This window comes from Malurus melanocephalus, unplaced genomic scaffold, assembly GCF_030028575.1.
Source record: "Malurus melanocephalus ecotype Western Australia unplaced genomic scaffold, MMel_1.1 scaffold_1081, whole genome shotgun sequence".
Classification (NCBI taxonomy): domain Eukaryota; kingdom Metazoa; phylum Chordata; class Aves; order Passeriformes; family Maluridae; genus Malurus; species Malurus melanocephalus.
In genome coordinates, this window is record NW_026624313.1 from 51,704 (window position 1) to 67,650 (window position 15,947).

Here is a 15,947-nt window from a genome sequence, read left to right on the forward strand (position 1 = left end):
GGCACTTTGAACAAAACGTCTGTCTCCCACGATTCTCTTGAAAAGCAATCTTCTCGCTGACTCACCGCTCTCACTGAAACTTCCACCGCCTATTTTTTACTTTCACCTGCAATTCTATCGTTTTCTGTCCTGTACACTTGCCTGCTTGTTAAATGGGTTCTCTGAACAACAGAAACCATTCAGTACCTTGAGGAAGCCAAGCCTGGCTCCTCATTGCCATCCCAGACCTTCACCCATTCCCTGGTGGCTCACRAAGCTGGCAGGACCCAGGTCTGTTCCCAGCTCCAACAGTGCTCAAAATGCACCCTCACCTCGAGTGGCTCTGTTTTTACAGACCTGTCATCTCCTTTCTCATTTCAATCCTCTCCTCTACCAGCATTTAGAGCCATGGAGGATGAGGAGAGGGAAAGCTCTGCCACCGCCCAGGCGCGAGTACCTGCTAAGCTGGTAAATCGTGAGGAAGTGCTGATGGGAAGCGTGGGGTGGTTGCACCATCCCATTTGCCTCCCCATGAGTTTGCTGAGCAGATTCACTTGGGCATATTCCAGGATTGTGTGGTCTGATGGCACTCCTCGCTAGGAAAACAAAAATTGGTGTTACTCTGTCGCATGGACCCGTGCCAGAAACTCCTTCCCTCTGGAGTCAGCACTGCCTTCACCTCCCCCTCACCGTGGCCTTCACCTTCTCTTGCTACACCCACCCTCAGGTGGTTTGTTTTTTTTTTTTTTTTGTCTCTGTTTGCCTGTACAGCATCTTTCCATCCTGTGGAAAGAGGGCTCCCACTCTCCAGCTGGCCTGGGCTGGGAATGGGCTCACTGGGCTGGCACCCATCACCCCTGGGCCAGTCTGGAGTGCTCTGAGGGAAGATTCGTGSCCTTTTGTCTTCCTGGATCCATTCTTTCTTTGGGAAATCTCACAAGCTTCTGGGCTCCCACAGGCTCAGCCCTTTCATTCAGGTTTTATTCACGTTCTCTGAGAGATTCGTGGGGGTTTTGCTGTTATTTCCTTGTAGAATGAGTTGCTGATAAATGCAGGATGTTGGATGAATTTGAGACTGGTCCAGAGGGACAGCAGAAATGTGTTGGCTGTGACCCACACTGTCCAGAAAATGCTGTTACATGCCTTCCAAGGGGAACCTTTGGATTTCCTCATGGATAGCTGGGATCAGCCAGCCCCAGGATGGGAATGGCAAAGCACCCAGAGATGGAGAAAGGACAGAAAATGTCTATTCCCTCACTACAAACACTGACATACGACTTTTTTACCTGCCCCTTGCCAGGTAAATCAGTTCTGCCTGTCACAGATCTGCACCAGCCACTCTGGGAAAGCCCATGTTGGCTCCAGAGAAGAGCTCCAGCACAGGCATAAAGCAGGAGTATTTACGATTACGGCACCGATCTTAATCACAGAGGGTTCACGATGTCCCTGGATGATTTGTGGAAGAAATACTTCACCTTGGCGTGTAATTTCCCTTTACAGCAGGTTTTTGAAAGCCTGGTCCACTCACTTGAAATGTACTGAGTGACTTCTTGTTGTAGAAAGGGGAGGTGATGTTATCATTAGTGAGCAGGAAGGGAAAACAGGAGGGGAAAAAGGACATTTTAATGCTGGAGTGGGTTGTTGTTGCTGCTGTGGTTGTTTTTTTTCAAAGAGCTGATGGAAAAAGTGGAGAGAACAAGTGTCAGAGAGAGAAGGGAGTAGACTTCTGGGTTTTTTCTTTGCCATCCTGTCTCTGCTTTTGACATTTGCTGCTGACCAGAGTTGGARTTCAGGCTCAAGGTCTGAGCACGAACCATTGCAATGCAGGTTCACACTCTGAAATCAACCCTTACCTGACACAATCACCAAGAAAGAAAGCCCAGCCACATTCTTCTGTTAAAGAAAAGGACAGTCAACAAGAACTGGAGGGAAACTGAGGCCAGAGGGGTAAAACTATTGATCTGAGGATCTTTAGGAACAACATCTGTCTCCTGATATCAATTACCTAACGCTGATTGCATCACCTATCTTGTCTCCATGCACATCTGCTCTGATCCTGGGAGTAGTTTCAATGTCAGTGTTCCTGTACAAGGATGGGATGCTGGGATAGCCTGCTTGAGTTGATGGGATAAAGGAATAAATCTTTTATTTGTGCCTTCTTCCCTAAGATGAACATTATCTTGTTCCAGGCCTTGCRAGGATTTTAGCTTTGTTTAGGGGAAAAAGAGAGGGAAAAAATGGCAAAAGCCAAAAGCAAGCCTAGATAACRAATCTATTATTCACCAGGTTTAAAAGATACATAATAATTTAATTACCTTGAAGCAGGTTTTCATCTTTCCCCGCTCAGCTGACGTGTGAGTGCGCGTGTTTTTCTGCCTCCCCCAAACAAGCCTTTCATTAAAAGGGTTTTCATCTGCTGCCTAAAAAGGGAAGAGAAGAAAAGATCCCGCACTGAGGTGTTTTATGTYGAGCTGTACGTGCTAATGACAGCCAAGCCCACATAAAAGGAACAACTGCTTCAAATGTTCATTTGTCAGAAGCGATGGGAGCCGTGTGAGCCACATGCTGCCAAGGAGCAGAGCACGGCTTTGCCCAGGGTTCCTCCACCWGGGCACTGATTCAGCTCTGCCTGGCTGCTGGTCCTTGTGGGGAAGGTGTTTTTTGGGAAATGGGGTGGAAGAAAGTGGGGAAAAAGAGGGTGGAGAGTGATGGTGACAGCTCAAGCTGAACTGACAGGCATCGAAGAGGCATTTGGATAATGTCCTTAATAACAGGCTTTCACTCTTGGTGTGTCCTGGAGTGGTCAGGCAGTTGGGCAGGATGGTGTTTGTAGGTGCCTTTGAACTGAAAATTTAATATTTTATTCTATTCTRCTCTATTAGGTCCCTWTGAACTGMAAATATTCTATTCTATTCTATTCTATTCTATTCTATTCTATTCTATTCTATTCTATTCTATTCTATTCTATTCTATTCTATTCTATTCTATTCTATTCTATTCCTTTCCATTCCATTCCATTCCATTCTATTCTATTCCATCCCATTATATCCTGATTTATTTTTATTATTACCCAAGTCTTTTCATCATGGACTTTGTAGTAAACTCAGCAGTGCCTTCTCCATCCTGCTGCTCCATCCCAGTGTGACCAAGGTCTCCAAAACCCAGACAGGTTTCCAGGCCCTCCAAAAGTCCTGTTTCGTCCTCTTTTCAAGGTGCAGAAGGAAGTCACAGCACCCAGCTCCTCCCGAAATGCACCCCAGTGAACGGGGTGGCCGCACTGGGGAGGGGACAGAGGACCACCAAGTGTAGCCAACTCCTCCTTCCCTTGCATCAAAAACCCTTCTGGTGATGCATCTTCAGYGGTTGCTGTGGCAACTGCTCGGTTTCCAWCCCTCTCCCCTTTCCAGCTTCACTYAACCCGTCTGGAGAGGCGGCTGCTGGAAGCACCAGCACGGGGAGAGCAGAAAAACCCAAAATGAACACAAAAATCTCCTTTCTCAGGGGCTGCAGTGACAGCTCCAGMGAGGCCAACACCAGAGCTCCACACCCTTTCCTGGCTTGTCAATCATCCTGGCACCTGTCTATCATTSAGGGTGTGAGGTGGAGTTTCTATGGCAACCATAGGCAATTTGGTGCCTTGGAGTGCTGTGAGCAGGTGGGGCCACCCCGTGCAGGTGGGATCTGCACAGATTTCGTGGCACCTGCTTTTAAAACAGCACAGGGGRTTGGTGTTTACCATCTATTTCACTWTCAGARGGATTTCCAAGCACGTTGAAGGRGTTTAGTCTGCTCTGCGTCCTGTCCAGGGGAGGCAGGGGTGATCCAGGAGGAGGTCATAGCTAATGGTTTGGTTCCAGCTGTGCCTTGGGACTTCTGGTGGTTTGGCATTTCAGGCTGTGGCATTTCAGCCCCCATCCATCATTACAGCCTTTTCCCAGAAAAGGAGATGTGTCCTGTAGTGGGTACATCCTCTTCAGAGGGTGTGCTTCAGAGAATAACAAGAGAAAATCAATCACAGGAACTGGAGGCTGGACAAAAAGCTTCCCCCTCACTCAGAGAGCCCTGTTTGAGCATGAAAATGTCACTCAGAGCCAGTTCCAGGCAGTGCAYGAGCCCCCAGGTTTTATTTCAGCAGATGAGAGCTGTTTTTCTGACTCTGAGTTGGTTTGGACACATTCACCTCTCCGTGCCCCTGATTCCCTCACACCTTCTGATTYGGGTAAGCACTTCCAGTGAATAGGTGCTTGTACCATCCTGAGTTCCTGGAGCTGTGATCTCGCTGTGGGGGCTGCTCAGGAGAAGTCTTTGAGCATGTACAGACAAATTAGATAATTTGCTGCTGTTTGCAAGTCACGGTGACTTGCACTGAGGTGAAGAGGAAGATACGTTTGAAGTGGCTTCTTCTGTTATTTTTGGGTACCTTTTGCCATCTCTGAGCCTTTCTGCCCTGCAGTCATGGGAAAAGGCTGGTCACTTGTTTCATTTCTGCAGCAACTTTTAGCAGGATTTCATAGGTTTATTGGTTCATGGGAGCATAGACTGGTTTGGGTTGGAAAGGACCTTAAAGATAAAAAATCCCATTCCTTCCACTACCCCAGGATGCACCAAACCCTGTCCAACCTGGCCTTGGACACCTCCAGGGATCCAAGGGCAGCCACAGCTTTTCTGGGCAGCCTCTGTTTCAGAGCCTCAGCACCCTCATAGTAAATAATTTCTCCCTAATATACAATCTATCTACCTTATCTATCTAATATCTAATGTATTTCTGATTATTACGGTGGTGGATCTGCAGGAAATCTTTCCTGGTGCACGACAGTTCTGTCCTGTCTGTCCTCACTGACACCTCCAACCAATTTCTCAGGAACTGAGAAATGATGGAAAAAGGCCTTTTTGAGAGCAGTATGTCCTACCTGAATGCACACTCTKTTTTCTTAGAGCTCGGCCTCGCCTTATGAGTGACTAATCAAAGACCTTTTGTGATTTCCAGGAGCAGCTCAGGGAGATTTGTTGGAATGAGAGATACAAGAAACATCTGACACTCAGCACTGTTGTCCCTGTTAAGGGTTTTTCATAACAGTTGGGCTGCTCATCCTTTTCATGCAGGATTATCTATCCCCCAGGACAGGGTGATCTCAGAATGCAGCAGGGTAATGTTCATCCATCCCCGCCAACACAGCATCCTTGAAAAAAAAMATCAGGAAGAGCTTATGTTGTTTTGAAAGCCTAGCTCAGTGCAGTGCCATTGTAATGCCTCAAGTGGCTGCAAGGTTTTCTGGCACTCTGGGCATCTGTCAGGACTCCTGAGATCCATGTGGCACCCTGCAGTCTGAGGAGGGAAGGACAATTCCACATTCAGACAGTCCAGAGTGATGCCTTGGCTCGGAAGCCRAAAGATTTTGCTTTTCTCCATTGTAGCATCAGCTGCATTCACTGCTTTGGGGCCTGGCCAAGGAGAAACATTCTCAGGATGTTGAGGCTGYAGATAAGAGGTGAGGCTGGAATGTGTCTCCTGCCTTGCTTGGGGCATCTCCAGGAGGCTGAGCCCAGAGCTCCTTCCCTGCCTTGTCTTTGAGCATGAGTCCATTTCCTTTGGCCTGGATGTTATCTCTCACTGTCATGAATTTTGGGGAGGAGGATGATGATAAGAGCTGTGATATCGTGGTCCTGACCTTCCCACTGTGGGAGCCAAACTGTGATGACTCYCTGGGCTTCTGTCCTGGTTTCTGGAGGATGTGGGTTTGCATCAACGTGGCCTCTGTGCAACCTCCTCTGTTCCCATCTGTCCCCCCGTCTCCTTCATTCACTTCTAAACTCATTGGCCATTCCTGGCCTTGTTGGGCCRAAGTTTGGAGCTCTCAAAGGTGCCAAGTTCCTACTGACTTTGTAAAAATGGGCAGTTCAGAAAAGAAATAGACTTTTTGTCCTGTCTTAGGAAGAAAATGCTGCARCTTGGACTCTACCCTTGTCCAGACCCCAGAAATTCCCATGTGAGGGTGTACATGGGAGTGCCTCCCCCTTCTGAGGAATTCTTGGTTGGACAATGTCCCTTACAGGTGCAGAACCCATTGGTTAACAGTGRATTTTGTGGAGGAATGACAGGTCAATGTCATTACCATAGATCAGAACTATTTGGGTTGGGAGGGACCTTAAAAATAATTTCATTCCAACCYCTCTGCCATGGACACACATGGAAGTTCTTGTGAACTTCAAATGGAAGAAGGACAGAAGGCTGTCTGGGAAGGGTGCAGATTTCTACAGTCATAATTAGAGAAGGAATTAATTACTGTTTTATARGCTGCCTGTGCTCTGGTCCGTGCCTTCCACAGCTTTGCACAATCTAGTTTTCCTGCGTAAGTTATTTGAAAGGACTCTCTTATTTAACCAGGGTGTTCCTTCAACAAAGGATAGACATTGTCCAAGTAAAAACATAAATAATCACCTTTCTCAAGCACACATATTCATGTTTCTACTGATTTTCTAACTCGGGGAGCACCAGATCTGAGGCTGCTCACAAGTTCCCAGTAGCATCTTTCTGGTGAGCAGATGGACCTCATGATAAAACCATCGACTATTTTTGTCACTAGTCCACTCCCCTAATCCAGTGACCAGAAGGCTCCTGCTCTCTGGATCATTACTTCTCCTTCTGAGAGTGTGTCAGAGCAGCAAAGGGCTGAAAGGGAGCTAATGTTGTGTCTCTATTTAAAAAAGGATAAATGTGGCGCTTGGATAATTATGGCAGCCTGACCTTGATCCTCATGAAATAATGGACCAGCTGAGAAAGACTCTATTAATAAAGAATTAAAGGAGGGTAAAATCATTAATGTTCATCAGCAGTGATGTGTGGACTGACTTCAGAGGCAGAACGGTCCTGGGTTAGGATCAAGCTCTTGACAGACCTGGGTCATTTCCCAGCACTGCCTGCGTGGCCTTGGGGGAATCACTTTGCTCCCAATCACCAGGAGTGGGCAGCGAGCTGTGGGAGGAGAGGCTGGTCATCTTCATTTAGATCCTGCTCTCTGAGCAACCACTCTGGTGATCAGCATCACTCATCATTTCCTGACACCGAGGCCAGGGACCCAGGGCAGCTGAGCTGATGATCTACTGTCCATCAGTGGTGAGGCCATGACATAATGAACAGAGAAATTTTGAATGGCCCAACTCTGGAAGTGTTCAARGCCAGGYTGGAGCAACCTGGTCCASTGGAAGRTRTCCCTGCCCATGGYAGGGGGTRGAWMAAAATGATCTTTAAGGTCCCTTCCRACCCAACCTGTTTTATGATCTGCTGGTCTCCCTCCAGCTGTGTGTCTGTGCCCTAATCCATGAAAGACACCACTGAAATTTGCAGCTGCTGGAGTGCACGAAGCTAAAACAGAGCCAAACATCTTCCCAGCCTGGTCACCAGCCTCCAGACCAACCACCTTTTGCCAGGCACCAGAAACCCCTGCAATGCCTGCCAAAAGAGAGCTGGAATTTGCTCCTGAGGGCATASAAGACTCTTAACTAGAAAGGAGCCACCAGAAGTGACAGAGATGCAAGGACTCAATTATTCCTTTGTTGTCTCTGCAGATGTTTACACTTCCCATAAATCCTGTTGCTTTCTCCTCATCAGCTGCCTTTAAAGTTCGGAGCATTTTCCTCATGTATTATTACTTTTGCTGTGCCAATAAATAAGCACACCATCAATCAAACTAACAACACTGTAAACTTAGGAAGTGAAGATAAAATATATGGCGCATTAAAAAATTCTTTGACCGGGTGAGCTTTTTTTCGGAGCTGGTTTGATTGCTGCTGGTGCCGATGTAAATTTGGGGGAAGTATATCCAGGAATTTATGGAGCTTGGATTCCTGCCTACAAGGCATTGACCTGATTCCACTTTATAACATAATAACGTTCCCCAGCACCKTTTGCGTAAATTTTAAATATAATTTTTACGACGCTAAGAATTAGTGGTACAATAATGTAAACACAGCGTGGACTGTAACTCACCCTTTCCCTCACTGGGGATGGAGAGCTCCTTGCTGCTTCCTTCTCCAGATTATCCAGGGTCTGGGAAGCTATGCAGGAGATCAAAAGGAACCAGTCTGTCAGCCCTGGAGCCCTGGATTTGCAGCAGTACAGGGTGGCTGCTAAACAAACCTCAGGTGGTGACCCCTGTGTGATGGTGCAGAGGTGTGAGAGACAACCCCAGGCWACAAATTCCAGGCAGTGTTTGCTGCCACTCACTTGTGAACTTGCTTTTTTCCTGCTTTTCATCCAGGTGAAATCTGATTTCTCCAAAGTTAACAAAAAAATAGGGGAGTTTTACCTCTTTTTTTGCCTGTTTTCTCTCTCCTTTTACTCATTCCTTGCCTTCCTTTTCTTTCTCTTTCCTTGGTCTGTTTGTTGATTTTTTTTTTTTTTTTTTTTTTTTTTTTTTTTTTTTTTTTTTTTTTTTTTTTTTTTTTTTTTTTTTTTTTTGCAAGTTGGCTTGGATAAGGCACAAAGATGGTGGCTGGGTGAGGGATATTGAAAGGAAATTCTTTAAAAAAAACCCTGAAGCTGAGGATGAAACAAAGGATTTTAATGGCAGAAGAAAAGGGGAACTGGGGGCTTTGAGTAATGAAGGAATCAGTGGTGGGATGAAGTAATGAAGGAGTAATGAAGGAGGAATGAAGCAATTTGTGGTGGGATGAAGTAATGAAGGAATAATGAAAGAATTTGTGGTCTGCTCCTGGGTGGAGGTGACTCCTACTCTTTTGGGAAAGGAAGAGTAAAAATCTGTTGCCAAAGGTTGAGTTTATCTGGCCAGTGGTGCCTCCAGTGCCCTCAGCTTTAGGTGAGCTTTGATTTTCTTCTGTAGAAAGTGGAGATTCAACCAGTTCCACCAGGGATCAGGAGGGAGGAATGTGAAGGAAAAGCTGGAAATGTTCCCTGCCCTGAATGCTCTGGGTGACAAGAGATGCACAAGGGAGGAGGAGTGAACTGGGACACCAGTAAAAGGTGGGGGCTGTTGATTGGTGGGGGGTTCATTGGATTAAACCTTCAAGGATGTTTTCCCTCTTCCCATGTGGAACACCTACCATCCAAAGCAGATAAAACCCATTTCCTACTGGAAAGTGGAAAACACTTAGATGGCCCTTTGGATCATAATCCTGACCAAAAACAGTGACAGAGAGTGAAACTGTGTGAAATAAGATCAGAAGAAAACCTGTGCAGTATCACGAGGCTGTGAAATGCCCCTACACACCTCTTYCTAGGAAAGGAACTCTGAATGTTTGACCAATCTCCAGCTTATACTGGGAACCAGCATGGTGAAACCTCCATGAAATCATAACTCTGGGTGTCTGATGCACCATAAAGAAGCCAAACTAATTAGTTCAGGGCTAAGACCACACAGCCTCAGAGAAGTCTTGTTCTCTTCAGCAGCATCCTCACAATGGCTCTCACTGGAGACCGGCTCAGGCTTGGTTCTGATGAAGGCCATAACACACATGTGAGAAGAGAAAAGGTCCTCATATTTCTGAGCCTTTATTATTCCTGCAAGCTGCAACAAAACACATTTTCGGGCGCTCTACGAGGAGTTATAAATAAAGAAAATTAAACTACCATCGACCCAATGAGTACAGCCCATTTCGTGCGGTGTTTTCACTGCAAAATCTCCCCGCCTTGGTAATTGGCAAAATTTTGGTGATGTGAGGTGTGCATCGCTGCTGATACCAGTAATTGGCAAGGGTGGAGGGTRTTATTTTAAATGGACTGACTCATTTGAAAGCATTCAAGAAATAGAATGAATCCACACAGACAAAATGAATCGACRGTGATTGTCTGGATTGGGAACCAGCTCCCCTTAGAGTCAGGCAAAAGGTTTGATTTCTTACAAAGCAAAAGCAAAAAGGATGGGATTGTGCCCTGCCTTGGTGCAGTTGTTGGCAGTCTGTGATTATTTCCCCCACATAATGTGAAAACTGTATTTTTCYARCMYAGGTGATGTCCACAGCAAATGAGAAGAGTGAAGAGAAATAATGTGAAAACTGTATTTTTCCAAACTAGGTGGTGTCCACAGCAAATGAGAAGGGTGAAGAGAAAGTGCCTCCACTGTAAAATGCCCGAGATAACTCTTTTTTACAGAGCCTTCTGCTCAGGTCTGCTSTGGGCAGGCTGATGTTTTCCTCTCAAAACCACAAACCTGGCCAGGAACCCAAAGCTTGACACAGTCTGCAAAACACGTTCTGTGTTTGCATCTGAACCCCGAGCCTGGTCCAAGCTCGGAGGTTTTATGCAGCACATCACCCAATGAAATTGCCTTTTCCCCTCCCCGTTTCAATTAGAAAGAACATTAGGTCAATCAGATAAAGCCACATTGGGAGGATTTCCTCTTTATGGCGCTTGCCTCTTCAATTATCTATAATGAACTTCCTCACAGCACTGCAAAGCTTTTTATATGCAAACGAATCCTGTTTTGGGGCTGCCTCAATCACGGCTCGTTAATGAACTTGAAACAAGTGTTATCGGAAAGGTTACAGCACCAGTGGTGGAGGGGGACGGGATAAAGCCACACAAGAAAGACCAGGCTGAAGAGCTGGGATTGGCCTGCAGGTAACAGAGTGGACTATCTCCAGCCTCCATCCTGCAGCCCCCATCTGAGGCTTTTCTCTCTGACAGACATCAAGTGAAATGCCCACTCCTGGGAAACGGCTGCTCGGCGGCAGATAGGGCTTTCCCATCCTCCTGCCCCACTGACTCGCTCTGACAGAGCATCTCTCTCACAGCTCCTATAACTGGGGAGAAAAACACATGGAGAGGCTGGTGCCAAGGTCTTTTTCTACTCCAGAAGAAAGGGAGCTGAGGCAGAGGCCCCAGGCCATGTTGGGCAGGTGATGGGGAAGGGTCAGGGGTGTTGAAGCCATATGGTCCCAAATGGTGTTTGCACCTGGATTCTGCTGGCATAATCAGCACTCGAAATGCTTTTACTTTAATATGGCCTAAACTACCTCCTTCCCCTGCCATTTGGGGTTTTTATAGGTGTTAAATCAGCCAGAGTATAAATTAGGTCTCGCTTTTCTCATCCTGAGTAGCTGCAGYGAGCCTTAATGCTGCTGTGCTGTGGCATGGTAGAACCACTGAACCCAAGGTTGGGAAGACTTTCCAGATGATCAAGCCTTGCTCTTTTACCAAGAAAAAACATCTCTGTGACACTTTAGCCATTGTGTTTCAGCACTGGTGAAGAAAAAAACTTCTGTGACATTTTTCCCATCGTGTTTCTACACTTCTAGTTCCCTGGAGATGTTTTATCAGAAGACAAGACAGCAGCGAGGGCAGGGAGTGCTGGAGCAGAGATTGTTCCTCAATCCTCAACCCCCAAGGGTGCAGAGGGTGACAGGGATAGAATTCCTCTCTGCACTGCAATACCCCATGGGTTTTCCACCTCCAACCCTTCCCCCTTCCAGCCAGGTTAATGGGATGGCATATCAAGCCTTGGCAGCACATATCCACGCAGGGCTTGTGCCAGATTATCTCGGGCAAAGAGCCACTGGATCCAAGGTGGTTCAGCTCCACCCAGCTCCAGTGGATGGGCTTGGCTGTCCTGGCTCTGGTGCCAGCCTGGGAAAGGCCAATTGAAGCCCATCAGTAGCTCAGAGTTACTTCCACCATGAGTATCCCCCGGTGAGCGCAGATGGAAAATCATCTCTCAGACTCTTCAGTCTGGCAGCCCCTTAGGACAGACCCASTTTGGGATTGGGGAAAGCTTCTGGAATTCCCTGCAGGGATGCATTGTGTGGTTTTCTGGATATTTTCCGTGCTCCTGGCCAGGGATGAGYTCACATCCTCCATGTGAGGACTGCTGGCTCTTGTAATTCCTTCTCTGCTTGGTGTAASTACAGATGTTACACGTCTAATCCATTTCTTTATCTCCCTAAGCTGTTTGCTTCTGTAAAAYGCTCCCACCATCTGCTCTAACAAGATCTCAGGCTCTCAATGAGCCACAAAATTCCACTTTTGAACCCTACATTCCCTTTCCCTACTCTTTTGTCCCGAATCATTCATTTTCCTCATGCCTATACCTACAGATTTGGCTTACTCCTCTTTAAGTAAGTTCTCTGTCTCTGCTGGCACCAACTGGATGTGGCTTTAATATCAGGCAGAACAGGCAAAGGCTGCAGTAATTTCCTGAAAAGCTGATATCACCCAAGAATCCATGAAAGAGACATCTTGCAGTTGTCTGGCTGTGCTATGAAGAAGCAGAGCATGGCTCCTCAAACTAATTAAGCTGTGCTGATTAATGAGACTTTGAATGCAGCCACCTGTGAGGCAGTTTTGGGTACCCAGAGCTCACCTGTGYGAGGGACCCATGAAGAGGAACCACATCATCAACATCCATTTGTCACCGCTCCTTTTGTGAGCCGGGGGGAAGCTTTTCCAAGGGATCTCCATGCTCTGTGACAGCTGTTTCTTGGGAGCTGGGCTCAGAGATCTGTATTAAATATACTGTAATCTGTAATTAATATCCTCTTCTAAGCTAAAACAAACTCTCTTTTTAACATCCCCAACTCTGTAGATTCCAACAGGTCTTGCTGGAGCTGTGCCTTTCCTACAGTGCTGTGYTGGCTGTTGGGATAGTGAGGAATTAGGCTCAGATTTTTACTTTATTCAGTTTTGTCGTGGAACTGTGGCTGGGTTAAACCTGTGGAAGGAACGTGATTGCTTTTCCATTACCTGAATAAACAGAGCAGGTATTAAAGAGCTCCAGGGGTGGCTTCCCTGGGTCCTGGAGGCTGAAATGAAGCTGTGTAAGGAGGGAGATAGGAAAGGACAGYGTATGGAACAAACCCTTCCTCGCCTGTTTATCTGAGCCTTCTCACTAAWGCTCCTTGTGTTGCCTTGAAARGCCAGTTTTTAATAATGACACAGATATGGTTAAGGGGATAAAAAGGGTTTTACCTCAGTGTTTGGGATCCCAGGTACACAACYTGATGGCAGAATGCACACCTGTGTATAGCAKRGGTACAAGTTTTATAGATTYCAGGAATTAGCRTATCTRTCTAGGATTGTCCAATAGGATACAAGTTTTATAGGTTTCAGGAATTAGCATATCTATCTAGGATTGTCCAATAAGAAACTTMACAAATGCAGTGATGTCCCCCTATTCTAATGAATTCCCCCCAGATGAGGCCAGAGCTCAGTTTACACAAGATGTTCTGGACAKAAGGCTTCAYCCAAGGCTGGAGCTYGGGTTTWAGAYAGSMCAGGGCAYGCTGAGCCCTTCCTGAGSATGTTTGGTCTCTCTGCCCAACAGAACTCCTAAACTAAGCTGGAATATCAGGCTTCAGGAATTTACAARCMTGTGGGCTAAGGGGTACAGGCAGATGCATAGAGGGTACAGAAAGCATAAAAAGGAAAAGCAAAAATCATCAGGCATCACTTGAATAGCTCTGTAATGAACCAAGCCCAGGGAATCGTGATCAGGCCAAGTGAGAAGGTTGGGAAGCTCCAGAGGACTCTCCCCATGGCTCCAAAGCCACGTGCTAACCCGGTGCGTTGTCTGCTCTCTCCCCAGGACTGTCCCCAGCTGCTGCAGGCCGAGAAGATCCTGGTGCCCGTGGAGGTGATCAAACCCATCACTCTGAAGGCCAAGAACCTGCCCCAGCCACARTCGGGCCAGCGGGGCTAYGAGTGCATCCTCAGCATCCAGGGCAACGAGCAGAGAGTGCCGGCTTTGAGGTTCAACAGCTCCAGCGTGCAGTGCCAGAACACCTCGGTGAGTCCAGCACGGTCCCCAAGGGATCTAGGGCTGTGCCATCACCTTTTTTAACAATTGAGGGTGCTGGAGTTATTAATCTGGAGAAAAGAAGGCTCAAKGGAGACSTTTTTGCTGTCCAGARCCGCCTGGAGGTTGTRGTGGRGTTGGGGTTGGGCTCTTCKTCYRGGCAACCCAAGACAGAACATAGGGAAATGGCCTCAGRTTACACCAAGGGAGGTTCAGGCTGGATRTTAGGAAAAATTTCTTCACTGGAAGAGTGGTTAARCATCAGAAGAGGCAGTGGTGGGRTCACCATCCCTGGAAGTGYTCAGAGGAGGGGTAGAAATTCACACTTCATAACCTGGTTYAGTGGGCACAGGGGATTCAGCTGAAGGTTAGACCTGATGATCCCAGAGGTCTTTTCCAGCCTTAATGATTTTTCTGGTTCCAACCACAGTTGGCTGCTAGCTTAAAAATGCTCTTTTTTTTTCTCCTTAATCTGGCTGGTGTCACCTCCCAGTGGTTKCTCCTGCCCCTGGACCCCAGAATTTGGCTTGGGAGCTCCTCAGCCGTGAGCCACAGGCATCAACATCAGATCAACCTGCTCATATCCCCACAGTGACCCAAAAAGGGCTTCAAAGGGACTGATGGTTCAGTCAAAATGAGAGTGAAGCTTGTTTTGGGGTATTTTGGTGATGGGAGATATGAAACCCCATTTAAATGGTCTGACACGTGCCAGCATATAACGGGTCAGAAAAAAGGGTGAGATAACAGAATCCCAGAATRGTTTGGGTTGGAAGGGACCTTRAAGATCACCCAGTTCCAACCCCTTGYATGRGCAGGGACAYCTTCCACTGACCACTTTGTTCCAAATCCCATCCAGCCCAACCTGAGGTTGAATCAAATGTTCCTCCAGCCCTCACATGCCCTTTGAGGAGTATCTCCATCTCTTCCCACCTCCTCTTCCCCAGCTGCAGTCCAGGACAGTGACCCCCCMTCCTGAGTAGCCCATGTGAGCCCCCACAGCACTGCCCCCACTTCAATGTCCCTTTTGGGGACAAACCCAGCCCTCTGCCAGCAGCCAGGAGCTGTGCCCACATGCAAGGGAGCTCTCTGCTTCTCCGCAGGTTTCTCCACGAGATTCATGTCTCCAGGAGATGCACTGAGTCATTTTCATTGCTGCTACTACGAGATGATTTATTAGCCAAAGAGCTAATTACAGGCTTTAGCCACTTCACTGCAGCTCTGCCACTCCACGCTGGGCAGTGCTTGTCACAACATATTCTGCTGCATTAAGCAGAGCTGCAGATTACAGGCAGGTCACACATTTTACATCTGTTGCAAGCRAGCAACTTCCCAGTGATGCTCTTTTATTTGTTCCTCTTGTCTCCCTCCCTCCCCTCGCTCCCTGATTTTCACTGCTGGTTAATGACCCGTGAGCATTCGGGTTTGAGGTTGAAAATGGAAGAAGTTAAGGAGATATTGCACTTTTCTTGGAAAGTTGTTGGTTTTTTTTGTTTTTTTTTTTACAATGGTGGAAGATGAAGGAATATTACATGGATGTGGGCAGAGATTATATCTGTCCAAAGAGTTTTAGCAGGGAAGAGAGACCTCTAATGACCCTTCAGAGTCATGAATTCTYTGTCACATTCAGGCATTATTAGCATGAATTATCTCAGGATGGTTTTGAGCACAGTTGGGCTGAGCAGGAAAATAACTCCAGCCAGCCTCAGCCTCTGACTTTGCAGCACCCAATAAAAGACCTGTTTTGAYGGGTAATGGTGATGATTCCCATGCCACCTGCATGCTCTGAGAATGTACCAGTGCCTGGGACTGGAGAAGTGGGGTTTGATGAGTCCCCAGATAGATCTGCTCRTAGGGTGTCTGACTGCTGTGACAGYRCCATTYTGATTTTAATGCCTGTTTTCCTAAGCCAGAGCACTCAGGGCTCTGCCAGAGCTGCAGAGGGGACAGGGCTGAGCTTCAGGCCAGGGCCAAGGCTCTCCATGACCTCCTTGCTGAGTGTAGTCTGCAGGATGCTTGTCCTGTGCTTGGTGGTGGCTCAAGTGGATCTCTTTCTTCTCTGGAGAAAAAGGCTCATTTGGGAATAAAATAAACTCTTTTCTATCCTGTTTTCTACCTCTTYTCTCCCTRTGCCCTCCCCTTCCCTGTCTCCCTCCCTTTCCTCGCCTTTCTTTCTCTTTCCTTCCCTTGTCTTTCCTTTCCTCCCCTTTCCTTCCCTTTCCTTTT

At 47.1% G+C, this 15,947-nt stretch overlaps 1 protein-coding gene across 1 annotated transcript in view; it reads left to right on the top strand.

Moving 5' to 3' along the window:
- The window catches only part of LOC130586152 (plexin-A4-like), a gene marked incomplete at both ends in the record, with an annotated part of 88,208 nt that overhangs the window by 47,972 nt on the left and 24,289 nt on the right, over positions 1-15,947 (top strand). Inside the window, one exon of the mRNA XM_057386869.1 lies at positions 13,515-13,715. Coding sequence (XP_057242852.1) covers positions 13,515-13,715 — 201 coding nt within the window. The remainder of the gene's footprint in view (positions 1-13,514; positions 13,716-15,947) is intronic.